This window comes from Terrapene carolina, unplaced genomic scaffold, assembly GCF_002925995.2.
Source record: "Terrapene carolina triunguis isolate 2854851 unplaced genomic scaffold, T_m_triunguis-2.0 Scaffold175, whole genome shotgun sequence".
NCBI classification, from domain to species: Eukaryota; Metazoa; Chordata; order Testudines; family Emydidae; genus Terrapene; species Terrapene triunguis.
In genome coordinates this window covers 1,780,623-1,808,620 of record NW_020664526.1, presented here as the reverse complement: position 1 = coordinate 1,808,620, position 27,998 = coordinate 1,780,623, and the positions used below count along the sequence as shown (strand labels likewise).

Genomic DNA, 27,998 nt, shown 5'->3' with positions numbered 1-27,998 from the left:
GGAGCGCCCCCCGCAGAATGCCGCGCCGCGCTCCTCCCGCCACCCCTTACCAGGTGCCGCCCCAAGCACGTGCTTGGGTGCCTGGTGCCTGGAGCCGGCCCTGAATATCAGGGCCATACTCTGTGACTAGACGCTTTGATTTCAAGGGGACGGTTATTAAAGTGAAGTGCTACTCAGTGCGAGGAAAGGTGGCAGAATCTGGCCCAAAGTATTGGTAGTGCATCTGTAAGTGCTTTAATTTTTTGTTATTTTTATTTCAGAAAAGTCACCTGTGCTTATATATAGTATTGACTGGCCACTAAATGGAAAGCTCTATCTAGCAGTTGAGGTTACAACTACATTCCTTAAATTTCTTACCCTCTTTGCCCTCTCATTCATTGACAAGGCTGTTGATACACACCACTAGAGTTGGTCAGTATTTTCTGAATGAAAAGATTGGCTGTAGAAAGAGCTTTTCAAAATGGAGATTTTTTTTTAAAAAAGCAGTTGATTTAAATGTTTGTGCTTCCTGCAAAGATTTTTTGCAACTTTTTTAAAGTCAAAACAATTAGTCAAACTGACATTGAAATGTTTTGTTTACAGAAAACTCTGCTTTTGGTAAATGAAAACTTTCAACAACATTTTTGATAAAAAAAGAGAGTTTGAAATTTTCCAGTATTTTTCAAAATTTTTCAACCAGCTCTGTTCTACCCCCTGCTCCACACTTGTCCCCTTTCCCCCTCTTCCCTATCCAAAGCTCTGCAATCCACACCCTAACTACTCAAAAGAGCTACCAAGAGTATGTCTACACAGCAAAGAAAAAAACGTAGCTGGCCAGCCAACTCAGGCTTGTGGGACTTGGGCTGCAGGGCTGTTTCATTGCTGCATAGACTTCTGGGCTTGGGTTAAAGTCCAAGCTTTGGGACACTCCCACCCCGCAGGTTCCTAGACCCTGGGCGCCAGCCCAAGACAAGAAGTCTACACAGCAATGAAACAGCCCTGCAGCCCAAGCCCAGCGAGTCCAAGTCAGCTAGCATAGGCCAGGTGCAGGTTTTTCTTTGCTTTGCAGACATACCCCAAGACTCCCCCAACCAGGAGGATCAAGAGTCTCTTGAAGTAAGAGGCTGAATAGAAAGCATGGTTCATGAGCCGTAGTGTAAGGCCTCAAAGGTGCAAATAAGCTACAAGTATCTGACCTTGGAACGCTTGAGACCAAACTCTGAAGTAAAGGTTTTGAGTTTCGCTGTCACTACTTCCGTGCCTACGTTCATTATGAGAAAGTTATTTTTTTAAATCGTTTCTTCTTAACACTCTACAGTGTTACTGACTTGCTAAATTCCTCGCCTGAAATCCTTTGTTGTTATGCAATCACTCACATTGAGTTGCCTCCGGTCAGCCGTGGGAAAAAGAAGTTATCAATTTGAAAATGAGTTGTAATCAGCAGAGTACTGCCCGGCCTTACCTTGTTAACTCGTGGAATTTCTCTTGTAAATTATAAATCATGGAGAGTTGCTTCATGGTAAGAATCAAAGGAGGACTCAAAGCCCTTGAATGCACACATACAGCTCCCACTGAAATCAACAGGAGATGCACAGATGTGAGAACCAAAGAAATTGCTCCTTAACCTGCGAGGAGTGTTTTGTGTGTGCTGCTAAGCATGTTTGGGGCCACTTTGGGTCTTGTCCTTGCATAGGCACAAAATGGAGGCAGAGGGCACAAGAAGTGTCTCCCCATCCTGCTAACAACAATGGGAATCCTTGCACTCAGGGCTAGCAGCGTTGCCGACACCAGCCTCTGCATAAGGGGCAGGGAGAAGATGGGATGGGTTAGGCTTGTGGGGGAGCAGGCACGGTACTCCCTTAATGACCCCTCAGAGCCAGAAGGTGTCCTGGAACTCCTTCTGGGGCAACGCAGCTCCATGCTGCCCCAAATACTACCTGTTAATCCCTCCGAAATTGTGTATATTGATTGTCTACAGCTGTACTGAAAAAATTGCTCAGCTACAAATGTAAAAAGTAAGAAATACAAAACGGCATGCTCTATTCACATACCTTTGTAAGTGGTGTGTGCATCACTAGAGGGGCGAGGGGAGTTAAATCATTTAAAATATTTAGGTTAATATGCATGGGCAGGTTAAGAGTACTGACTCCATGATATGGGTGAGATGTGGGGGGGAAAGACTTCCCAAATCTCACAGCTAGCCCTTTCAAAGAAATGTCCATTTATTATTACTTCTGCTTGAGAGCTGATAGGGGCAAGTTAATTATCAAAAGTGTAACTGAAAACAGATGTGTACATGTTGCCATAAATTGTATGTGTAGCCAAGGTATGTTCCTTCTTAAATCCTCCCTAACAGGATACACTTGTAGGGGCTCCAAATATGCAGGTTTAGACTCCTGATAAATTATATGACACATTGTGACGACCCTATGCACTGAAAATGCCTCCAGGAGCACTTAACAATGAGCTTGTGTAGGCAAGAGACACTGCTAGAATCCATTTGGGGTAAATTGAAACTACAGCCTGGGATTCAGATTTAACCAATATGTAGCACACCCAGAAATCCTTAGGGAGGGAACAGTAACTCAATGAGATTCAAAGGATAGCTATGGGAATGTCCAAGATTAACGTATTCACAGTAAAGTATCCAGAGCTGTTAAGCTTTGCCACACTTCTTTTATCTTTGCCACTTGTGGATTGAGACTATCTGAACTAATATTCTGGTTCTGATCATGCACATTTCACTGCTTTTCAATAAATTATTAATTTCTACAAACTACACATCCCCCACCTCATTCACAACTAACCTTCACAAACACCTGTCAGGGATGGTCTAGATCATGGGCGGGCAAACTTTTTGGCCTGAGGGCCTCATCGGGTTTCCAAAATTGTATGGAGGGCCGGTTAGTGGAGGCTGTGCCTCCCCAAACAGCCAGGCATGGCCTGCCCCCGCCCCCTCTCTGACCCTTCCTGCTTCTCGCCCCCAACAGCCCCCGCTCCGGGACTCATGCCCCATCCAACCCCCCTGTTCCCTGACTGCCCCCCACCACCCCATCCAACCCCCCCCCTCCTTCCTGACTGCCCCCTGGGACCCCTGCCCCCATTCAACCCCCCTGTGCCCCACCCTCTGACCGCCCCGACCCCTATCCACACCTCCGCCCCCTGACCACCACCCCAAACTCCCCTGCCCTCTATCCAACCTCCCCCTCCTGCTCCCCTCCCTTACCCCGCTGCCTGGAGCACCGGTGGCTGGCGGCGCTACAGCCGCGCCACCAAGAGCACCAGGACAGGCAGCCGTGCCGTCCGGCTGGAGCCAGCCACGCCACTGCACAGCACAGAGCACTGTGTCAGGCTGGGCTCTGCAGCTGCGCTGCCCCAGGAGCTCACAGCCCCGCAGCCCAAAGCATTGCGCCAGCGGCACAGCGAGCTGAGGCTGCAGGGGAGGAGGAACTGCAGGGGAGGGGCCGGGGCTAGCCTCCTGGGGCAGGAGCTCAGGGGTTGGGTAGGAGGGTCCCGCGGGCCGGATGTGGCCCACGGGCCGTAGTTTGCCCATCTCTGGTCTAGATAATACTTAATCCTGCCATGAATGCAGGGGCCTGGATTAGATGACCTCTTGAGGTCCCTTCCAGTCCTACAATTCTATTCTATGATTCAGTATAGTTTATTATATAGCTATATCCTTCTACAGGTATGCATAATGTACTCTACCTTCACTTAGTATGCTCTGCAATTCTCATTTAAATTACCACTAGCCAAAAATGTACTGCTCACATGTGAGGCACAATTTTTCAAAATCTCAAGAATCAAATCAGATAGATGGTAGAGTGACTCTAAAAAGGTCACAAATTTTTAATATTGGATTTTTTTCCACTCTCCCCTTGCTTGAAAGTGCTTAACTATTGTCTATAGAAATTTTGAGGAAAACCTCACCTTTACCAGTGAATAAGCCTAGAAATTTTCAGTCTAATAAGTAAGAATTATTCGGAGTGACCAAAAGCTGATGCTTACAATGGAAATGTTTAGGGAACCTTAACTGTAAGCGATGGCATCCACTTAAAACACATTTTACACACACACACACACACACACCATGTATATATGTAATCTCCTCCCCTTATGCTGTAGTAAGAGGAAAGCAATGTAATGTACTACTACTGTGAATGTACTACTTGCACAACTTCAAGTTGTGACACAAGCAATAATTTGTTCTTGTGATATTCTACCTACTAAAGGTACTTATATGGCCCCTATCACTGAGCACCTCATATTTTTAATGTATTTATCCTCACAAGACCCTTGTAGGGCAGGGCTATTACCTTCATTTTACAGAGAACAGTCAGGCTAAATGACTTGCCCAGGGTCACACAGGATGTTTGTGGCAGAGCATGATTGAATCTGGGTCTCCTGTAGCCCAGCCCAGTCCTATAATCACTGGACCATGCTTCCTATGTGTTTGGCAGTGCTGTACGCTGTGGTGACATGACTTCATGTTTATCTTACGTTGAAAGATCTCAAACCCTGTCATCAAGCGGTTTCCGTATGAGTGTGACGATTACGCATCCCCCTGTATTGATCACCGGCTGCTCTCTACAATTAAAATATTAACACTAAATAATGTTTTCCACATTAAAAAGGCTAAGTTTTCGGAGTCTGAGCAAGTGCACTGTAAGTGTTGATGCTGACAGCCGCTTTAGCCCAAAGGGCAGCCTGCTAGCAGCCAGGTAGAGAGAGAGAAAAAGGATGAATCTAGAGAAAGCTATATGCATTTCAAAAAGAGGTGATTCAACGGCATTTCACAAAAACATGCACACACTCCCCTAGTTAAATGACCCTATATGTAATTGAACACCACGCACTTTTCAGTGAAAACACCATGTCCTTAACCTTCTGACCTTGCTTTAAAAAGAACTTGGAAACATTTTTTTGATCTAGAAAAAAATAACATCGCATCTAACATCTACAAGCCATTGATCTATCTTCTAAAATTAGAGACCTCTAACCTAGTGACTAATTTAGTCCTCAGTGAGCCAATCGCCAAGTAATATCGATAAAGCCTATTGGCTAAGATGCAGGAAGGAGGTGGTCACTGATTTGTCTGGAGAGCCTATTACCCACTAATCCATGCACAGAATGACAAACAATTATGAAAAATAAAATAAAAAGTGTGGCTCAGTTTATGAAAAATAAATACCTAAAGCTTAACACTCCTGTGAAAACATAGCACTTGCAACCTGTTGACCCAGCCAGGAAAGTGTTTAAAAATTCACATCTCTTCTATGTAATATCCCCTTTCCCCAAGGCTGAAATTCCAAACTAGGGTAACCCTGGGGGACGTGCCTTCTAACTAGGGCAAGTCAACCTTTCCTGTTGAAATATTATGTGGCATCTGTCATGTTATTTGACAGGCCTGGAGTCATTTAAAGAAATTGACGTCTATACCTTTCTGTTCCTTTCCTCGTTACCAAAAATCCACTGTCCTCCTTAATTGTTACCATTTTTAGTTATAAAATTAGGAAATAGTTTTTGTAGGTGAAGAGTCCTATGTGTAAAACCACACAGACTTTGCACATAATTGGAATCCAGGAGAATTATCAGAAGCAGTAGATTGCAGCATGTATTATATTAACTAGACTAAACCTTGCATGATCTCCTGTGGGTGCTCTGAATATCTTTCTCAGTTTATAGTGTCTTAGACACTGCAGAGGGTAGTGAAAAGAGTAGTCCATGAAAAACAGCTTCATAAAGGAGTCTATGTTTTAAGGTAGAAAACTGTAATTTTAAATCATCTGGAAATTGAATCAGTGCATACTGCTGGAGATCAGCTGTCATTATAAAGATACTATCAGGGTTTGGAATGTAGGGAAACTCAAGGAATGAAGTTGTTATTTTAAAATTAATTCAGTCTATTGGAAGAGGAGATAAGGAGTTTCCCTTGTTAAATGTGTGTCCTTTGTTGATACCACAGTATTCAAACAAATACAGGGCTTTCCAAATTTCAGTTTACTTTTCTGGAAAACAAAAGGTAGTTTTCATTAAAAATAAAAATATTCACAAAGTAAAATCATTGGGTACTTTATCATAAACAGAAATTTTGCCATAGACTTGCACTTCTCACATTCCCTCCCTCAAATGTAGTCTGCTTATTGCTTGTGTTTGGCCCATGCAACATTAAAGAGTAGTGATGTAATATCCGCTGGACTATGTGACTCTTTTTTGGAATCCCTCCACTGCCTCCCCCTTGCCTACTATATAAAGTTTAAACTTCTTGCCCTCACCTTCAAAGTTCTGCCCAGCTCTGCTGCACCTGTATGTGCTGGATCCTATTTTTATCTCGTTCCCCTTTGCCCCACCAATGATGCCAGCCTCACTGCCCCCTCCATCTCACACTCCCATCTTCATGCCTTCTTCTGTGCCGTCCCTTATGTGTGGAATGGCTTCCCAAGCCAGTAGTCCAGGCCCACACTTCATCTTCATTCAAATTACTCCCAAATCTCACTTCTTCTGTGGGCAGGTCTACACTGCAGAGGGGATCGACACTCTGAGATTGATCCACCAGCAGTCAATTTAGCGGGTCTAGTAAAGACCCACCAAATCAACAGCAGATCACTCTCCAGTTGACCCCTATACTCTACCCCCATTAGAAGAGTAAGGTAAGTCGACGGGAGCTTTTCTCCCATCGACCCCCCACGGTGTAGACCCCACAATAACTCAACCTAAGGTATGTCGACTCCAGCTACATTATTCACGTAGCTAGAGTTGCTTAGCATAGGTCGACTTACCGCGATAGTGTAGACATAGCCTGTGAGGCACAAATGTTATCCCACATCAGTCAAATGCCCTCTCATTCTATTGTATGTAATGCAACGTTGTATTATATAACTGGGCAAGGGAGAATGAGGATGATGAGGAGTTAATGTTTAAAATTAACCCATGCCTCTGGTCCCACAGCTTGCTTTATCTTTTCTGTGTCAGTCTTTTAGTCTGTATGCTCCTTGGGTAGGAGCTATTTTTGTGACTTCCCCATGACTAGTTTAAAACTTGATACAGGAAGCAAGAGGGAGTCAGTGGAGGGATTCCAAAGTACGGTGACATGGTTGAACTCATTTTATATCATTACTCCTTAAGGTTGCAAGTGAAAAACACAAGCAGTGATGCTCTACGGATTAGGACTTGCAACCTGAAAGTGACAACCTCAATATCCATTACTATCCCCCTGAAATCCAATACCAAACTACAATACAAGGCAAAGAAGGTTAACCTTGAGTTTCACATAGCCCAGCACAATAGTGCTCTGATCTTGCTTGGGGTCTCTAGGGTCTGCCTCTTACATACAATTAATAATAATTTCAACTATCCTGTTTTTTTCAACAACATCTAGAAAACCAATGTCTCCTATAACTTTTTGCCCCCTTTCTTTGCTTTTGGATACCAGATGTTTGGCAGAACAGAGATGAGCGATGGAATTTCCCCCAGGAGTATGACCCAGAATTGATCAAAGAGGAGAAGCGGAAAGAAGTGGAGGAGGAGATCAGAGTGCAGGTGTGCTTACAATAATAACAGGACATTTATAAGAATGGTTCTTGCCGACATGGGTTTCTCTATGGTGGTAAGAACTGACCCTGACATCTAGACCTTGCCTCCATTCGGAGCTGCCCTATCCATGCTTTTCCTTAAATGTTTGGCTGAATATTTGTCTGCAGAGTGTTTTTGGGTGTATGGCTACAGCATGGAAAAACTAAGAAAAAAATTCAACCCTGTGCCTGTCTGAATAGGTTGATGAGCTGATGCGACAGGAACTGAAGAATCTGAAACTGGCAGTGGACAGAGAGAAGGAGAAAAAACGGAAAAAGGGGAAAAAAGGTGGAAAGAAGGTGAGTGCAGCAAGGGATGGAAAGCCAGCATGCATCACAATTCTCTACCCCTAAATACCAAGGAAGAAATCCTACCCCCATTAAAGTCAATAGCGAAACTCCCTCTGTGAGTGTTTGGTGAATCTTAGGTCACAAGAGGTCAAAACCACCTCACTCGTAAGCGGATTTCTTAGGCGGTTTTGTTTTGTTTTGTGTTCTTTGTAGTTTTTTTAGATTTCAGTGTTGACCAACCCTTAGACTTTTTATTTTAATTTATGTTTTAGGGCCAGGCAAACCATTCTGAGGGAACAACCCCACAATATTGATCTGATTTTCAAGAGTACTCTGAAACCACAGCTCCAGCTGAAGCCAACGGAAGTGGAGGGTGCTCTGCACTTTTGAAAATCGGACCATATATTCTGAGCCTGCTTGATCCAGATTAATATGATGGTCTTGTAATTAAGGCATGGGACTGGGAGCTAGTAGATTTTCCATGGACTGAGTATCCTCCATTCAAAAAGCAGGTCCCTTTAAGTTGTCTCCAAAGGGACACCCAGAAACCAAGACAACCAAAATCACTAGTCACTTTTGAAAATCTTGGTCTAATCATTCAAGTATCTGAATCGACTGACACACAAATGTGTGCATTTTGGTAAATATTATTTAAATGTATTCTGCTCACCATTGAAGAATTTAATGCAATTAAACCACATTTTATTTAGGAAAAGGAAATAAGTTAGCGGCATAAATTACGTTAGTGTATTTGACCCATTAAAACGCAGCAAATATAGCAGTGCTGGAGTCCTACAAAAAGAAGTGCTGGAATGCAGGGCAGTGGGAGGCCCCAGGAGGGAGCAGGGGGAGCTGGGAGAGGTCCAGGTCCAGTGGAGCAGGAGATTGATTCCCTGCAGTTGTCCTGCCCCCACCTCTCCTAGCTCTGCCTGACTCCTGCTCCTAGGGTGACCAGATGTCCCGATTTTATAGGGACAGTCCCGATTTTGGGGTATTTTTCTTATATAGGCGCCTATTACCCCCCACCCTCTGTCCCGATTTTTCACACTTGCTGTCTGGTCACCCTACCTGCTCCCCATGGGGGGTTCTGCTGTCTGGGCGGCCCTGATACTCGGCTCCCAACATCTCCCACCTCACTTCTATGCTCCTTTGCCCACTCCTGGCTGTAGTGTCCCCAGCTCCTTCCGCTGACCCACTGTCCAGCACCCCGTTTGGGCCTGCCAATGGCACCTGATGGCCTGACATGCTGCAGCTGAGGAGGGAAAGGTGCTGCCTGGCCCAGACCCATGGGAAGTGCCAGAACACCATTCCAGCTCCTAAAAAAGTCCCAGAACAGCATTCGGAAGTGTTCTAGCACAACTTGAGTGCTGACATACACTGTTTACATCTAGTTTCACAGCATTACAGCGTGCAGAGAACTCCACACCTGCACGTTCCTTTGAATTGCATGTGCACTTTTATTTTACCCAAGGATTTAAATTCCAAACAACATTTGTACAGCAGGCATTCAGCATTTCCAGATGGAATCAGCATTTCAATGTAAAACGCTAAAGGCAAATAGCAAACCCTAAGCTCGTGCTGAAGTTTCACTCTTGGAATTGTTTGTGCATGCCAATACCTTCATCCTCAGTACTTCTAGTTAGATCTCAGCCCTTTTAGAAATTTAGAATGCTCTTTGCACCTGACTAAAAAAATTACAAGGGCAAAAGCTAGGTTGAGGCATCTTTGAAAATTGATATATGAATATTATATGGACCCAATTCAAACAATGTCAGTGTAATTTTGAAGAGAAGGAAGGCAATGCACAAAAATGCATGTGCAGTTACAGTGACTCAGCACACAAAATGGATAGTTGCATGCACACATGGCAGTGAAGACACCTCAGTTCTCATTTGTGTACACAATATCCCCCAGGTCATACACACTCAGTCACTGTAGTGAGGCATATGGACCTTAGACTGCGTTTTTGAGAATTTGGATTTGTGTAATGGGCATAGTGTAGACTAGGAGCAGTTAGGAAGCAGCTTGCCAACTCGCTGATGAAGAGTACTTAATTATTCAATAGTAATCCTTCTGTTTGATCAAGGGCCAGTGTTGGCAGACCCATCCAGTCCTTTCCCTAGAGGAGCCAGGGCCTCTGAAGCAGGTGATACAAACTAGGGAATGTTTGTAGATTTCACGGTGCCAGTGAAGACTAAGTGATGCCAGATGTAAAACAAATTTTTCCAGGGGGTTAACCTGCCTTGCAAACAGCATTCCCGAGACAACTACTATAGAGACAGACCCTTGTTTCTATGTCCAGTGACCAGTGGGAAGTTGGCAGTGAGTATAATGTCTGTCAAGCAGAATACTGAAAAGCAGAGTTCATGTTCTTTTGTTGGGGCATGCTCCATTTTCGTGAGGCCGTATTTCTTGAGAATCCTTACTGCAGCTTTTCGAAAGATTTTTTTCTATTTGCTTTGCAACTACCATTCACAGCAAGCCCACAGACCTTAGTGCTATTCCTCTTTGGCCCTAGGGAATAGACACTAGGAACTGATGTGCAGGTCAAAAGCACCATTGCAGTCTATAGTATCACATTAGAATAAGTAGTCACAGGTAAAAAAAAAAAAGCTAAGAATTAGAAAAAGGAAAACTCTCAATCCATCAGGAAACACTCCTGACATACATCCTTCCCAGAATTCCCTTTTCTGAGGCAGCTCAGCTTTCCATGTGCTGAGATGTGTAAGCACCATTGAGATTGAACTTTTGGGAAGGTCATTGTAAGGAAACGGACTGTTTCTCACTGTAAAACTGTTTAGCTGAATATATATTTTTTTCCATTACAGCAAAGGTGCCCCTAAACATGACCTTGGATTTTAAAAGTTTGATTCTTTCAGCCATCCCATTAAAATCCAGAAGGAAGCTGTTAGCCCTCCTAGTTCACACAGTTTACCTCCAAGCAGAGCCTTGCCTTTGATTTCAGGACTTTTAAATACCATTTAGCATTTAAGAGAAAAATCAGCAAAAATCACTTACATTGTCCCAGAAGATAACAGGCTATTTTATCCCGTCTGTGGGGTTACACCAGGGTTTCATTTGGCCCAGTAGTTTTAGAAGGACCCTAAATATTCACCTGCTGCCTCACACCCAAAGGGCAGGCGGATTAGATTTTGGAATATTAGCCATTATGCTGTGATGAAAATACATCAGTCAGCCAGGCATGATGGGTAAGAAGCCAAATCACTTCTTATTCTGGGCCAGACCCAGATACCCTTACTCAGGCTAAACAGCACCTTACTCCATAAGCAGTCCCATGAAAGTATTTTATTACTGTTCAATATTTATACTAAAGTAATATCCAAAAGCGCTCATCAGGATTGCGGGCCCCATTGTACAAACACCGAAGAGAGATCATTCCTGGGCCCCTGAAGGGCTTACAAGCTAGACACACCAACAGGCAGAGGGTAGGGATGAGAATGCAACATTCACGCAAATGAATCTTTTGAAGAATTGATCCAGCTTGGTAGTTAAATGGATTGAGGGTTTAGAGGTGGAGAAGAGGCATAGTCGTACCTTGTCACCTGTGCAGCCATGATGAGCAGACTAGGTTTGTAAGCAGCAGGGCAGAGGTGAGTTTTAAGGATGGATTTAAAGGAAGATACTGGCTGGAATTTGCCCCATGCATATGGGGCAGCATGGGAAAAGCCGTGGAGATGTTTGAGATAAAAGCTGACTGGTGGATGGTGCAGGCTGGGAATGCTGGTAGAGAGAAGGCAAGAGTCAACATTATTAGGATTCTAATAGCCCCACCCTATGTAGCTGCCCTAGTAATCTGACAACCTTAACAAGGGTAAAATTTTCAGAAGCACCAAAGTGACTTATTGAAAAATCCATGCTAAATAGACTTGAGGTGTGCCAGTCAAGCCCTGGAAAGAGGAGGTTGCAGTAATAATGAGGGCTTTGGCTGCATGGGCAGAAAAGAAAAGCAGGATTTTAGAGATACTGTGTAAGAAAAAGTGGCAAGATTTAGAAATTGCTTAGTAGTCATTGGGACTACCATGGAAGAAGGCGCTATTCAATGCGAATAAGGGCATCAGAATCTGGCCCTCTACACCAACATAGCGCACTTGCTGCATACACAAGTCCTGGCTTTGCCTTCTCCCCTTGGTTTTCTTATTTCATGGACATTTATGCCTCGTAAGTCATGTTCTCTAGGCACTGTTAGTCCATTCTTACCACTATTGTAAACATTTGTCACAAATTAATTGAGCAAAGATCGGGAAAAATGAGCACGAAACTACTGTCAACTTCGAGGAAAGACAATGGCTCAGATTGTGTGTGCATGTGTTACTTGTATCATAGTTCTAATATAAAAGGGTTTCATAACTGATCTCTGACATAACACATTGGGTGGCAGCACACCACAGTAGCATTAGCCAGAAAGACAGGAGAGGCATCGAAGGGCTTGTCTATATTGCCTTGCAGTTCAGACTATAGGGGCGTGAACAGCAGTGCACACCAAAGTGCTGCACTGTAACTGCCCAGTGTGGTCATCGTGGGCATGAACTAAAAGGTTCATAGTTCCCATTAATGTAATCCTCCTTCAGACAGGACTACATCATACAAACTAGGAACCTTTCAGTTCGCACCGGCAGCATCTACACAAGGGAGTTACAGCACTTTGGGGTGCAGCCCTGTAGTCTGAACTGTGGGGCAGTGTAGACATAGCTTGAGGATACTCAGTGCTTAGGTACAATGCTGTGAAGATACAGTTCCCTGCACTACTTACGGAAATGTGTAGTAGCACAAGGCCATTGCTGTATCATTTGCAATCTGTAGAGGAGATACATTAGCTGCTGTGATTAGATTCAGAATCTGCTTCTATCATTTTAAAAAGTTGCCTTCTTCTCTAATGTCCCCTGAGAGTTAGTGTAGTATGACATGGTACAAATATGATGGTGAGCATGTTCCCATGCTGCCCTCCGTAAGAAGAAAAAGCTTCTTCACCTGCCATCTAGGGGCCAGTTGCAGTCCATGAAACACTTGCAAATGGTTGAGAGAGAGCTGGTTACATGGTGATGCTCCCCTCTTTTCCAAGCCCTGAACTGCACTTAAAAGAGAACTAAAAAATATGCATGAAGTACTTTCTCCATACTACTTGTCCACAGAAGCAATTGATGTACCTGCCACAGGTACGTTGTACAATTGCAATGAAGGGGAAGTGGTCAATGCAATTTTGACTTGGAGGGAAAGTGTCTACAAGACACTCTATTAAGATCTGTTCCACCTTGTGCTCTAGAATCCTGCTGCAAACGGATTCTGTATATGCTTACAGCAACACCTGAACTGCTCAAAACCCATTTAGTGATCACACATTAAAGAGACCCTGTGCACACCCCACTTAGGAATGGAGATGAGGCACCATTAGATCAGCCAGAACTAAATGCAGTTTTATTATACAGTAGAGGATATGCAAGAAAGTGGAAAATAATCATGAATAAATGGGACACCTATAAAGTGGTTAGGGGATGGAATAGACTGACACATTTAAAAGGTAAAATCAAATAGGTTTTCATAAGTGATTAACCTGTTTGCATTTGCTATATAGTAAAAGCAGCTGTCAGTAAGGTATATTTTGTAGGAAAGCCACAGTCTAAAATTCACATTTCCTCTTATCTCAGTGCTTGCCAAATTTCCCAGAAACACTGATGTCAATTAGGAAAACACATTTTTTTCCATATAACAATTTTTTTTTAAGCTTTTGAGTTAGTTTACTGGTGAAAATGCCCTGAAGAAATTACCAGTTGGCCAATAAATTCAGCATATGTTCAGTGTCTTTATAAAGAAAAAATCATCTTGTCTTCCCAATAAGTCCCCATGATGTTATAATTTCTTCCAACTTCCTAAAAAATATAAAGAAACAATGCTAGAGAAGCACTGGCAATAACCTGCTAGAGCTGAGGTGGGCAAACTATGGCCTGTGGGCCACATCCCGCCCGCAGGACCATCCTTCCCGGCCCTTGAGCTCCTGGCTGGGGAGGCTAGCCCCTGGCCCCTCCCCTGCCGTCCCCCCGCCCCCGCAGCCTCAGTTTGCCATGCCAGCGCTCTGGGCGGCGGGGCTGTGAGCTCCTGCCGGGCAGCGCGGCTGCGAGAGCCGCCAGCCTGCCCCGGTGCTCTAGACTGTGCGGCGGCATGGCTGGCTCCAGCCGGGCGGCGCAGCTGCCAGTCCTGGTGCTCTGAGTGGCATGGTAAGGGGGCAGGGAGCGGGGGGGTTGGATAAGGGGCAGGGGGTTCTGGGGGGCAGTCAGCGGACAGGGAGCGGTTGGATAGGCGTGGGAGTCCCAGGGGGCGGGGGTGTAGATAGGGATCTGGGCAGTCATTGGACAGGGAACAGGGGGTGTTGGATAGGGGGTGGGATCCCAGAGGGGGCGGTTAGGGGCGGGGGGGCCAGGAGGGAGCAGTCAGGGGACAAGAAGCAGGGGGGTTGGATGGGTCGGGGGTTCTGAGGGGGGTAGTCAGAGGGCGGGAAGTGGGAGGGGGCAGATAGGGGGCGGGGGCTAGGCTGTTTGGGGAGGCACAGCCTTCCCTACCCAGCCCTCCATACAGTTTCGGAACCCCGATGTGGCCCTCAGGCCAAAAAGTGTGCCCACCCCTGCACTAGAGCCAGTATCTCTGCAATCTCCCAATTGCTACTATAGTGTGAAACATACTTTTCTGACACCATCACTAAAGATGTTTGTGTAATGTAGAACATGTTCCTTGTCCTGTAAACCACCCCACACTGCTCGGACTATTTACATAAAGAAGTCTGTGGTATAGTTCTGCATATTTGGACATGTTTGTATTATTCTAATACAGGTCCATTAAAAATATTAGCTTTCTCCAATTGTCTCTTATCTATATAGCTCTGGGTTTGTCTAGATTATTTACATTGTATTATGAACAGTAACAGATGATATAAGCAGTAGATTGTCTAAAGTATGATCCGGTCTTTGGAAAGTTATAATTGATTCATTTCTAATCATTGCTGATTTACTCCGGGAACAATAGCATTTTCCAGATAGGATTTTTTTTTAAAATGTGCAACCCCTGGAGCACTGCATAAGGGTTTGTGAATAATTCAATAAAATAATAAATAAATGCATGAGTAGGAGGTTATAAAGTCTCTTCTTCCCAAGGGTTGAGGAAACTAATCGTTTAAGCTCATGCCTGGCTTTAAATGTGTGGAGTCGTCTCATTGACCTCGACATGACTAATCACATTAGCTCATGCTTAAGTGCTTTGCTGGACTGGGCCTACTACACCAAGCTCTAACTCCACTGTGTGTTACACACATGGATTAACCAAGCGCTGTCCTTAGTTAATTGTTGTGTTGAAAGCCATAAGCATATTTGTGTCTAGTGACTTCTAATGACTATGGAGAGTGCTAGCATATGTGATTCCCACACTTGTGTTGATTTGTTTTCCATGGGGTTTTGCAATGTGTGAGGAAGCCATTTGCACAATATGTAGCCTTCTCATAATGCTTCAGTTACTGTGGAGAAAATCCCAAGAGAAGACCTGCTTTAGTTATCCTGACCTCATGCTACTTCTTCCCTGAGGCATTACAAAGAGTAGGTAGGAAGGAGATTAATGGTTAGGGCACTAGTCTGGGACTCAGGAGACTTGGATTCAATTCCTGGCTCAACCACAGCCATTCTCTGGGACCTTAGGCAAGTCACTTAGTCTCCCTTGTGCCTCAGTTTCTCATCTGTAAATGGGAATAGTAATTCCCTATCTCACAGAGTGCTGCAAGGATACAATCTATTCCTCAGGTACTATAGTGGTGAGGACCACGTAGAAGTACATAGATAGTGGAAAATACAAATGCTGAAATATTTAGGTTTATTAAAGTTGGATCAGCAACTTTTGGCCTTCATCTCAGTTCCAACAGCATTCAGTTCTACAGCCCTGCTACTTATGTCATTAATTGCTGTCTACATTTATGGTCCTCAGAAAAAGAAAAAAGGGAAGAAAAGTGGGAAGAAGAAAAAGGAGAAAGATTTGACTCCCGACAGGTAAAGAATGCACCTGTTCACTCTAAGAGTTACATAATGATGAAATTATGTATCCTTTATATTTGCCACACTGCCAAACCCTTTTCATTTTGTTTAATTACAAAAGGACAGTGTCAGAACTGGTAGGTTTACATTTCAACCTACCCATGCCAGCAGCCTCACACACATGAGGAACCCTACAATAAACAGAACCATTTTAATAACCGCTATAAATATCCACAGATGTCTAGAAAATAAAACAAACCCATCATGAATTTGCAAAATGTTCATTTTAGTCTCTGAAATATTTCAAAGAAAAATCCATTTCTGCGTTGTCAGTAAATGCCACATCGCCTCTTGACTGATAGGTTTGTAGTGCTACCCATTACAAGACAAATGCTGCTTTGATGGTATACATTGTACAGTAATGACCTGTGTGTGTTTCCCTTTAATTGTACTGTTTTCAGTAGTTTGTACAAGCCAAGGCCCTGATCCTGTAAAGACTTACACATGTACTTCAACAGCCAGACTTCATTGACACCAATAGGACTACTCAGTGCATAAACATAGCATGCGTGTAAGTCTTTGCAGGCTCTTGGGCCCAATTCTTTAATGAAGACCCTTTTACTGACCCTTTTACTTTTATTCCCCCAGCCCCTCACCAGCAGGTGCAGGAACACCTGGCAGTCTCAGATGTCTACAGATTTTCCATCCAATTTAAAGTCCCTGAGAAGAGAGGCTGTAGCCAGCTCTAGTGAAATACCACAATAAAGCAGCCTTTGTTTCTCATGTAAAAAGTACATGTCATAGATCAGTCGTATTTCTTGTCTGACCAACATAAATTCTTGAGGGCACCTTACAATTTGTTAAATATTTCTGTTCTGAGGGCAGAGTTTATTTTACTTGAGGGGTTCGAGCGAATTCCATGTTTTAACACCTGCATTTTCAACATTCACATAATACATCTACTGATAATCTGCCCATTTTTCTCTTGTACGTAGAATACAAACCTATGCTGAGTTATCACAACTAGCACTAATTTATCTAGTAGCAGCGTGGAACAGGGACAGATGGCGCTCCTAGGGCAGCAGGACGCAAGAGCACTGTAGAGACAAGTATGCTCAGCACGTGGTGGAAAGAAGTGCCTTGCAGTGTGCTCCAATCCCATTCACTTGTATAGGATTTAGCACCACTGGGCCCTTTGGGCACTACTGCAATACAATCGATCAAGAAGGGGGTCTTATTTTGGTTTCAAATGTAAAAATCTCTTAAGCCAAATAAGTAAGTGTTGAAGAAATATTTCATGGAAGTGTATGGAAGATGACCTCTCATACCATATAACAGCTCCAGGGTCTATCAAGTAAATGCATATGCACTTTTACATATATAAACATACACTTATACAGCTGTAATGCTGATGCCTCTGGGTGGGTCAGCAGCATCAAGGATTGAATTTGGGACCTCTGGATCTTAATGCATGAGGCTCTACTGCCTGAACTAAAACACCCAACTCTCTTAGCCAAGGCTGTAGCAAGCACAATCAACCTCTACTTGACCTACCCACCTTTAGAGGGAGACAGAGTGCCACACCAAACAGGCATGGCTTACTCAGAAACTATGTAATTATTATAATACTGTGCTATTAGTGACTATTATTTTAATACTATATTATATGCTTTGTAGTAGCTAGCTTGTTGTGGTAGTTTCTTTGGCCTTTAAGTTTCACACATTGCTCGTGCCTGCTGTTCAGGAGAAGGGGTAACATTTCAGAAATAGCCAAGAGGGGCTCATGTCTATCTTTGTGTGTTTTTACATGGTAGAGAAACACAGGAGTTTAAATCAATAGAAGGGACTGCGCATAACACACTTCCACATGGAGGAGACGCAGTTCATGCATCATTAAAATTTGCACATTTAAAATAATAAAGCAGGAAATGCAGAAGTTATGGCTCTTACAGCAGTGCTATCTTGTCCACATTATACCTGCTGTACATTTTGTGATATACACCTAACATAAAAATCATCACGTTATACATTCAGCTATGAAAACAAGAACCACACTGGCAGCGTTAATGTTGTAGGCACATTAAATTTTGCATTTCCTTATTACTGCTTATGTATTAATTATGCACTGTGTGGACATAAGAATTTTTAAATGAAATGTCTATTGGAAAACACACGAGACATGAAATTAAAGGTTTATTGATTTTATTGGCCAACTGATACCTATTATTAAATATTTATATTCTTTTAGTAGGACTGGTAACCAAAATTATTAAAGGCATGGAAAGACTTCCTTAGGAGACACTGAACAGATTGGAACTGTTTAGCTTGAAGACGAGATGAATAAGAGATGATGTTGGTATACAAAATAATGAAAGATCTAAAGAAGGTCAAGTTAGGCATTCTTATTTACCCTCAAAATATAAGACGATGACCTTCAATAAAAATGGAAGGCAATATACTTATACAGTGTGCAAAGAATTATTTCCTCAAAGCAATTTTAATTAGTCTGTAGATCTCATTGCCACAAAATATCATTGAGGCCGAGAGTTTAGCAGGATACCAAAAAAAGAGAGAGAAAAAAATTCAAGGGTATAAATCCTCATTTTTTAGGTCAAAAGACACCCACAAATTGACAGGAGATAGGAAGAAACTTCCTCAATGAGCATGTTATTCCATAATTGTCCACTGCATGATTTTTCTCACCTGCCTCTACAACATTTGGCTCTGGCCCCCATCAGGGAGAATACCAAACTAGGTGGACCATTGGTTGATCCAGTATAATAAAGTATGTGATGTTCTTAAAGGAGTGGAAATTGGTCTATTGAAAACAGATTAAATTCCAGGAAAATTAATGAATTACTAATTGCGGAAGCATAATGTTATGTGCTGTTATTAGGATTTTAAAAGAATTTCTCAGTAATTGATATTAATGAATGATTACAACAGGAGTCAGTGATATTAATGAATGATTACAACAGGAGTCAGTGATCTTCATCACCTGGAAACAGGTAGTCATGACTGCTATAAGAAATCATGTGGTATATAAGGAAATAAAAGTGTAGGACTATTACTTAACGGGGAAGAGAACAAATAACAGATGAGTCAGAAAAGTCAATAATGATTAAATATTGACAGCGATAATCAATTTTACCTTCCAGTAAAAAATTACATATTATAAAGCTAAAGATGTGTAAATGTTCCATTTAGTTTTGTTACTGACGGATTGGACTGTTTTTGCAGACCTCTAGAATTTTCTGAAATTATGTATCTTGTCTGTAGGACAATTGATTCTCTGTACGAGGAACTAGTAGAAGGAGGATTACTAATAAAGCCCAAGACAGTGAAACTCTCTGATTATGTTGGTAATGTATACATTTTTAAATGTCTTACATACCAGAGCTAATATCTTGAATATTATGAGAACACTTCATCCATAGTGAACTCCAGTTACACTAGTTTGGCTGCTTATACAAGATGGATGAAATAGATTGAATGAAACAGTTGACCAAAAACTCAAGTCAGAATAAATTCAACCCTTTTTTTTTTTATTTGAAATGTGGGTCTGTTTTCTGTATTTTTAAACATGTTTGCATGCCACTACTTCGTCATTCCTGAGTTTGCCAGGTGCCAGAAAGAGAAGTACCAAAATATTGTAAGAAGCTGCTCTCATGTTATTTACAGTCCAGACATAACCAAGATTTCAGGAAAACCTTTTCCTGGGAGATTTCCAGTTCAAAGATATTTGGACTTTGAGCATCCAAGTGTTTGTATGTTTTATCTAATGAAACATGCAAACCTTCCAAGGTTCACTAATCACCATGACCAGTCAAGTCAAGAATGAAATGAAGTACAGTTGCAGTTTCAATAAGATTCCGGGACAAGCGTCTAAAGTTAGACACCCAAATCAAAAGAAGCCTGATTTTCAGAGGTGCTCAGTACCCACAATTTGTACTGTTGAAGTGCCTAGCTATGGAGGTAAGCACTTGCTTTATATACCCACCTTTGAAAATTCTGAATTTTAGGCTGTCACAAGTAGCTGTCAGATGTCAGTTACCATTCAAGCAGCTGCGGGCAATATTGGCAAGACAATGGAACCTGAGGGCATAGCGACCTTGTGTGTCCAAAATATTTTCCAGAAAATAAAATAGTCGCCAATATTATACAGCCTCACATACACGGATAGAAAACCTCAAGGTAAAGCACCATAGAAAGATCTGAGTGCAGTGGGGCTAGTGTTCAGAGAAGAAATGCAATCTCACAGGTTGCACCGTGGCTTGATACGCTCTCTGATTGTTTTGGGCCATTCCCTAAAACTGAACAAGCTGCAATATATCAGGGGAAGAACCCACTAATTTAAAGGACCACAATTAAAGAGCTTGTCAGTACCTAGCACGTACAGTGCATCTGGCCATTAATATGGTATAGATCTAAGCAGGAAAATCTGGAGTCTCTCATATCAGCTGCAAGTGCCATGTTTTTATAAACTGTTAAAAGCAGCATTTATTGCCAACAGAGTCCTTGGCCACTCTCGAGAATGAGCTGGTATTGGTATTCTAGTCACTGCATACTCATTAAAGAGCATAGAGTGCTGAGAGTAGTAATGGAAGCTTCTCATTATTATTGCACTCGCCCAACCACTACCAGCTGTCCTTCCCAAGGTCGTTTATGGCTGACAGACATTTCAATCACAGACACTTTGAAAGACCATCTTGGCCAACAGGATAGTTAGTGGCTGGTAACATTGTCGAATTTTGGAAAAATCAAAACATCCCCTCACAATTTTAATAAAACACTCAGCACCAAAACCTCAAGCGCACCAACTGGAGAGGTGGGTAGGGGGGCAATGATGGCTTTGAGCCATCTTTGTAATCCCTTGATCCTGAAGCTGTCAGGAGTCAGTTTGGCTCCTGTCATAGTTTAGGGTAGCCTCAGGGCTGCTCTAAGTTACATAAAAGTAGCACTGACCTACTAGGAGCCACTACACTGGGTGGGGGATCACTGTAATACAGAGTGGAGATATCCCATCTCCTAGAACTGGAAGGGACCTTGAAAGGTCATCGAGTCCAGCCCCCTGCCTTCACTAGCAGGACCAAGTACTGATTTTGCCCCAAATCCCCAAGTGGCCCCCTCAAGGATTGAACTCACAACCCTGGGTTTAGCAGGCCAATGCTCAAACCACTGAGCTATCCCTCCCCCCCAGAGTGCTCATAGCCAGCACATCCCCACACAGCCCCTACTCTGGGTAGGCAGGGAGGAGGCATAGAGCTGTCAAAGCCAGCCCTGCCCCAGCAGAAGATTCTCTCATGTTCAGGGAATTCAGCTTTCCATTTAGGGCAGCTGTAAGTCCCACTTGCACTGCTAGAGTGATACAAATGGTACTTAGCATTTCCCAGGAGCGAGGCCTAAAATTTTTGGCTTGATATCAAATCAAAAGCAACATTTAAAGTTACAAGGTTAGAGTTATAGCCCATAGAGAAATAAATGCGTGCCCTTCAGCCCTGAGTCCTGAAATCCTAGAAAGGTTGCTCACTCACTCACGGTTCTGGGGGAGAAGACAAAGGGCAGAAGCCACACAGTGAGTAAAGGTACTGAAACGTCCATCCCTATGACAAACCGACATTGCTGAACTAATTTTCTTGGTGACCTTATCTAAATTAGTCAGAGACTATCCATCATGATTTATGGCCAGTTGCAATTAAACCCTTTGATGCCTTCTAATTAAATCTCTGAAGATTAATTTCTGGCTAGTTCTTTTGATTTCTCCTTAAATAAAAGATAAAACCTGAAATGAATTTTACCCTCAAAGGGGGAGGGGAGGCTATGCCAGTGCTTGTCCATCTCCTTGCCCAAACTATGACTGTATCTCTCAACTCTCTCTCATTTTATACCTAATTTTACATCTATCCCAGATAAGCTGGATGTTCTTCCTTCCTATTTGTAAGTTATCATCATCAAAATACAAAATAGTATTAGTTACAGAACATGTTATTTTATGCTAAAGAAATGAATCCTTCTGAAATGTATTTTTCCTGCACTATTAGTGTATGTCTGCACTGGAGCTGGAGGTGAAATTTCCAGCTCGCGGTGTAGTCTTAGCTTCACGAGTACAATCTTGTCTGAAACCCTAGGTATGTACTTGGTGCGGCTAGCCCATCCCATCGCTACACTGCTATTTTTCGCGAGCTAACATGCATCTACTCAAGCTGGAAGTTACCCCTCCAGATCCAGCGTAGACATAGCCTTAATTTTCTTGCTTGTGTCCCATCCTTCTGGATCTTTGTCCCACTATGTCCTATATGTGATTACAGCTCTCTAACGAGATGAGGCAGGACTCTCGTTTTAGACTGCTTCAGTCTGCAGCAGTGCTAAGTTTAAATAAAAAAGGTGAAGTGCAATGCAAAAAACAAACATTGAACTGAACACAGACTGCTGTGCTGAGTGTCCCCACTAACTGAGATGTGGTGGGAATAATGGAGGCAGGCAGCATTCAGAAAAAAAAATTAAGTAACCTTTTAAACAATATATTTTTCCCTCTTTGAAATCCCTTAGATACATCTTGGTTCATTGGTGATTCCAAAAATATGACATCTCAACTCCCCAAATTCTCTATTGATGTGATTTATGGTGTCAGTAATGATTCTTTTGTGAACCACAAAGTTTCTTTAAAAGGTTATTTAAGACTTATTTCTCTGCTGCATGCCCTCCACAACCTGCTTAGTAGGGAGAGTCAGCACAGGAATGTTTGCTTAACTTCATTTTCCTTCTAGGCCTGTATTCCATGGCAACATTCCCCTACCTGAGTCCCTTTCCCATGGCAGAACTGGGTTTGCTGAGAGCATGCAAAATTTGTATTCCGTGGTAGTTTTTCATTATTTGAATTATGCACTTTATAACAATACAGTGTCACATTTATTAAGCCCATGCTTCCTCCCTGCAGGCGAGTACAGCTATCTGGGGACTACGCTTCGTCAGGTAGATATAGAGCCAATGCCCTCTCTCACAGATGTCAGACAGCTAATAGCACTGTATGGAATATTGCCATTAGGTAAGAGCACAGCAAAAATTACTAAAGGGCAGAATATGATGGTTTGCTTCCTGCCAGTAACATACATTTTTACTAGCTTTGACAGTGCTTGATTGATTGTAGTCTAAAGCATTTTGCAGTATAATTGTTTTTCAATTAAGTGTTCTGAGTGAAGGCCATATCATTTTAATAGTGTATAAAAGAGCATGCACATGCTATTGTCAGGTATTGCATTTCTTTGCCATCTCTGTTTGCATTTTAACAGTTTGTGAATGGCAGCACATAAAGGAAATCACATGGGAAAGATAATAGCTAAAACAAGCTCCAGTGATTAAAATCAATCAAGTTAAGGGAAGGGCTAAGGTTGCAATTTACCTTTTACAAGCTGGCTAATGTTACCTGGCACCAAACAAGGTGAGCAGTTAAGGAATTAGTCTGAGTAGATTCCAGATAGCTGAAAGAGAGCACTTTTAAATGTCCTTGTCGTTTTAAATGCCAGCCACTATTAATATGAAACAAAACTTAGTTGGGTTTTTTTAAAACATACTGTCTGCCCCAATATTTTTCTCAAGACTGACAGGATGACTGTAGGCCAACCATGGGGAATACAGGCACTTACTACATAAAGGGGCTTTGCATGTGCTATTTATAATTTTCTTTCATAATGTTTCCACTTTTGGGAGACCTCTGTCAGAGGACAGGCAAGTTCTCAGCCAGCCAACTCAGTCCTATGTAGCCTCATTCTCTGCCACTCAGTCCACTTGTTCCACCTCAGGCCAGAATGTCCCTGGCTCTTGTTTTAGTGTTGGGATGGAGGGGAGCAGGGAGCCTTCTCTTCCCCTCCCCTCCCTTGTGTGTGCCTTTAATAAAGACCAGGGACAAACGCAATCCTTGCGCTCAGGCTGCTCTCGCTGTACACACTGGAACACACTGTGTGCATTCCATGGTGCCAGCCCCCTCTGCACGGGCACACAGGGTGGGCAGAGTGCACCAAGGGGAGCAGGCTGCACCATACAGAAGACTCTTCCCACCCTACAACAATGGGAATTTGGAAAGGAGGGAGCGAGAGCTTTCCCTCAAAGGGCTTGTCCTTCCGTAGCAAGTTAGATTGTATTAGTTAATTTGACTCCTCAAGGCTGAGTTCCAACATTACGTTAAATGGAACTTTGCAGTCAGCATAGACAGGGACCTTCATTTTAAGACCACGTCAGCTGGTCATTGGTTAACTCTACTAGACCCATAGGTTTAACCAGCTAATACAAAGATAAACATGACATCCCTGTCTACACTGCAAGGTCATGTTTTAACCTAATTTTCTAGGATAATCAAGCCCAAAGACTGCTCCTGCCAAGGTAAGAGGGGCCCATAAACCTCCTCCCATTAATTGGAGAGAAACTGTGAAAGAGGAAAAATACCCTCAACCAGTAAAAGTATAGACTGTATTTGCAATAGCAAATGTATGTTATATTATATATATATATATATTTTGCCTGAAGCCAAAAAGTCTCAGGAATTATTTCACCTTTGGGTGGTATTTAATGGATGACATTTTACTTAACTGGCCTCAGAACTACCGTAGTTAATCATTGTGTATATAGATATAGAGAGAGAGAGAGAAAAAGCTTTCCCAAAAATATTCACCTGATAGAGAAAATTTCAGCCCAAAAGGAATCAGAAAATTATAAGCAGTTGAAAGGAGACTTTTTAATGGAAGTTACATTTCTCTAGAGGGGTTTCTATTGCTCCATTATAATCAATGTATAATAGTAATAAATTGGTATGAAATGACCAAAAATATTCATATAACTTGAGAGGTTGGTAACTTCACTGCATGGTTCATGGTGCTGGAATAAAGGCTTACGATGGCATTCATCTTAATACTTTGTTCACTGTAATTTATTTGGCTACTTTAAGTCATTAACACATTGATGGATGGGTTTGTTTTCACTTTTAATAGCATTGTTAGCTAAACAGTCGCCCCTCCTTCTGTAGTGGTTGTAGGAGTTGGAGTTTCTCTTGCTCTCAGTACCTGGAATAGAACTTTTCCAGAACTGGCAAAGCTCCCGCAAGGGGGTTTTAACCTTCTGGACTTTTTCCCCCTACCAATTAGCTGGCAGACAGAAAGTTTGAAAACCCTCAGCATGTGATGAGAGGCAGAACTGTTCAAGTTACTTTGGAGTGGTAATCTCTACATCAAGATAAGGGCATGTTTTTATGTGGCGAGTAAAAGGCACTGATTTTATTGGACCATCAAGGGAGAGGCAATTTATATGTTTGCAGTTAAGTTTACTGTCTACTGTCCAAATTCTATTATGAGGGATGCTGACCATAAGATACTAAATATTTTTGTGGCTTTGTCCATGACAGCACAGATGCTGGGTCCTGCCTCCTCACTGACAGGCATAATGGCAACTAGCATTCAGCATTTACCAACTCTCTACGCCTCCTTTCTCCAATCCCTCCCTCACTAAGAGCAATGAGCAATGCAGAGGAAGATAACCTCTGTTCCATCGCATCTTGTACCATCTGGCTCTCAATGAGGGAAGAAATCTCACCTGCACCTCTTGCAGCAGCACTTTCTCATTGGAGCATTAGGCACTTTTTCCTTCTCTCGCTGAGGAAATCGCCGATCAGTCAGTGGAGCAAAGCAGTGGCTGAAACAATGTCCAGAAGTGCAGCAGAAAACAGCTGCTCAGCTTGCTTAGAAGGGAGAGAAGCTCACCTCGAGTAGAGATTCTCCTCAAAGAAGTGTCTGGGGTGGCTACCAGCCTTTGAAATTGGAATCTGTGAAAGAGTCAGAGGTGCTTGGCCCTTCCTTTTCATTACCTCAGGCTCCCTCTTTTCAGTCAGGCTTCTGTCTCTCCTCCTCCCTCTCTAGGGTGGCTTTCCATAGGATGCCACTATACAAAACCCAATTTGTGCAGTCACAGCCAGAGCCACAAAAAAGCATGTGACATTGCCCCTTCCCTGCTAAATTGCTTTCTGTGGCTCTGTTAGGACAGTGCAGACACCATCCCCATTTGGCTTTCCAAGCCCAGGCTTCAACAATACTCACTGATCCAACTATCAAGGTAGAACAGGCAACCTCATTTCTTTCAGATCAGAAGAGCTTAAACTGGAGAAGCAAAGGAGAGAGCCGTAGAGAGCAGTGAAATCTTGGATGGTGATTGGTCATCATCCTCCCTGTCAGAGCAAGTGAAGAGGAGGAACCCAGCATCTGCACTGTCTCAACCAAAAAAAGCAGAGAACAGAAAGCAGATTAGCCACTAAATGGGTATATGCCATGCCTCTACTCATAAATGAAGTAGCAGAGTTCTAGATAGGGCTTAATCTTTCCGTGTTGGAGAATGACATGACTTAACACGCACAGCAATCCCACTCCCGGGTGCTGTCATTGCCCAGCTCAGTCAGCTACATTCCATTCCTACAATCAAGGGATCAGACTCTCCCACACTTACTAAAAGCAGAAATATATAAAGAGAAAAATTTCCAAAAAAAGGGTAGCGAGAGAAGAAAGGGGCAAAAGAAAGACGGGTGACATCTGGTTTTAAATTACAGACGATCGCTCATCAGGAAAATACTCCAATTAGTTTGTTTTCTTATGGAAGTTGGAAAGTGTCATTTTTGGCGCAGATAACAGATTCTGCTATTGTAACATATGACAGGAATTTCCTCCCCTTTCCAATTATGAAGTGGAGAACAGCTCTGAGGTAGAATGTTTGTCTCCTCTTTTAAATTAGACCACAGGTATACCTACAACCACACATCTGCCTGACAGCCAACAGGCAGTCAGTTAACAGTTCGGTGTAATTGAAGGCAGATGTGTACTGTGCATAGTGTCGGGCTTGTCTTCTGCATGTAACTATGTGTCTCATTTTCATTTCATTTCATTTCAATGCCCATATCCAATATTAAGCAAAGTGAAACGCTGGCCCTGGACCTGAGAAGAATTTTGCTGAAAGTCACAATTAAAAGAAGTTCAGTACTATTGGTTTTCCTGCCACGAACAAAGGCTAACATATTCTACAGCTGTAAAGTGAATTCTACACCACTTGCTCTACGTTAGTGAGATGAAGAGTTCACATTATGAAATATTTATCAGGAAGAAAAACTGAAGAATCATTCACCATTACATTTATGGCAGACGTAAATGAAAGCAATAATAGTGCCTTATTACTTTTTATAGGTTCTCAAGCAGTACATGAGAAGGCTCCTTTGGTGAAAGCCCTGTTGCTAGCTGGGCCCACAGGAGTAGGAAAGAAAATGCTGGTGCATGCCCTCTGCACAGAAACAGGAGCCAATCTCTTCAACTTGTCTGCCTCTAACATTGCTGGGAAATACCCAGGCAAGAGTGGTCTGCAAATGATGCTCCACATGGTGTTCAAGGTACTGTATTTTTTGACAGCTGATTCTCACTAGTCTGTTGTGTGCTTTTTTATTTCTTCTCTTAAAACTCCTGTGGAATCATATCCTACTTCCTTTTAAATAAGTTCCACTTTTCAAATACTGGACTCAATCCAGGGGCAACTGGGTGATATTAGATGGCTTGCATTTTATATTAGGTCCAACTAGGAGATCCAGTGGTCCCTTCTGGCCTTAAAATCCATGAATCTATAATAGGTAAGAGTGTATGATGCCCTTGAAATGTCCACATTTCATTCCACTTCCCCTTGTGGATGATAAATCACCTTATGCCCATTTTCTCAACTTCAAAGAATTAGATCTTCAACAAGCCAGTTGCTCTGGGTTTAAAATAAAGCCAAGAACCAGAGTCAGAGTACACCAAAAAGGTGGCACAACTGTCCAAGGTCAAAACAAATCACATCCCAGATTTGAAACTCCCTTATGGCTTTCAAATTTCCTTAAAACAATGTTCTGACAACCAATACGTTCACCACTGTGGAGGATTTAATGCCCCAAGGGAAATCACTTGGTGTAAGAAGGTTTTTCCATGTCACCACTTGAATGATCTTTGAATTACCTTGAGTATGAAAAGCATTATATAAAACAAAATTTTGTTCTGTGTTTCTGTTTCCTTCAATCAGGAATATTTATTTGAGATGCAACATGTAGTCAAATAATGCTAGCTATTGTTGGGTGTATATTTCT

At 42.6% G+C, this 27,998-nt stretch overlaps 1 protein-coding gene across 1 annotated transcript in view; it reads left to right on the top strand.

Moving 5' to 3' along the window:
• Positions 1-27,998, top strand: part of LOC112107639 (dynein regulatory complex protein 11) — a 137,682-nt gene that overhangs the window by 84,176 nt on the left and 25,508 nt on the right. The window contains exons 10-15 of the mRNA XM_026654010.1: positions 7,412-7,518; positions 7,752-7,850; positions 15,819-15,880; positions 19,145-19,227; positions 22,803-22,910; positions 27,076-27,275. Coding sequence (XP_026509795.1) covers positions 7,412-7,518; positions 7,752-7,850; positions 15,819-15,880; positions 19,145-19,227; positions 22,803-22,910; positions 27,076-27,275 — 659 coding nt within the window. The remainder of the gene's footprint in view (positions 1-7,411; positions 7,519-7,751; positions 7,851-15,818; positions 15,881-19,144; positions 19,228-22,802; positions 22,911-27,075; positions 27,276-27,998) is intronic.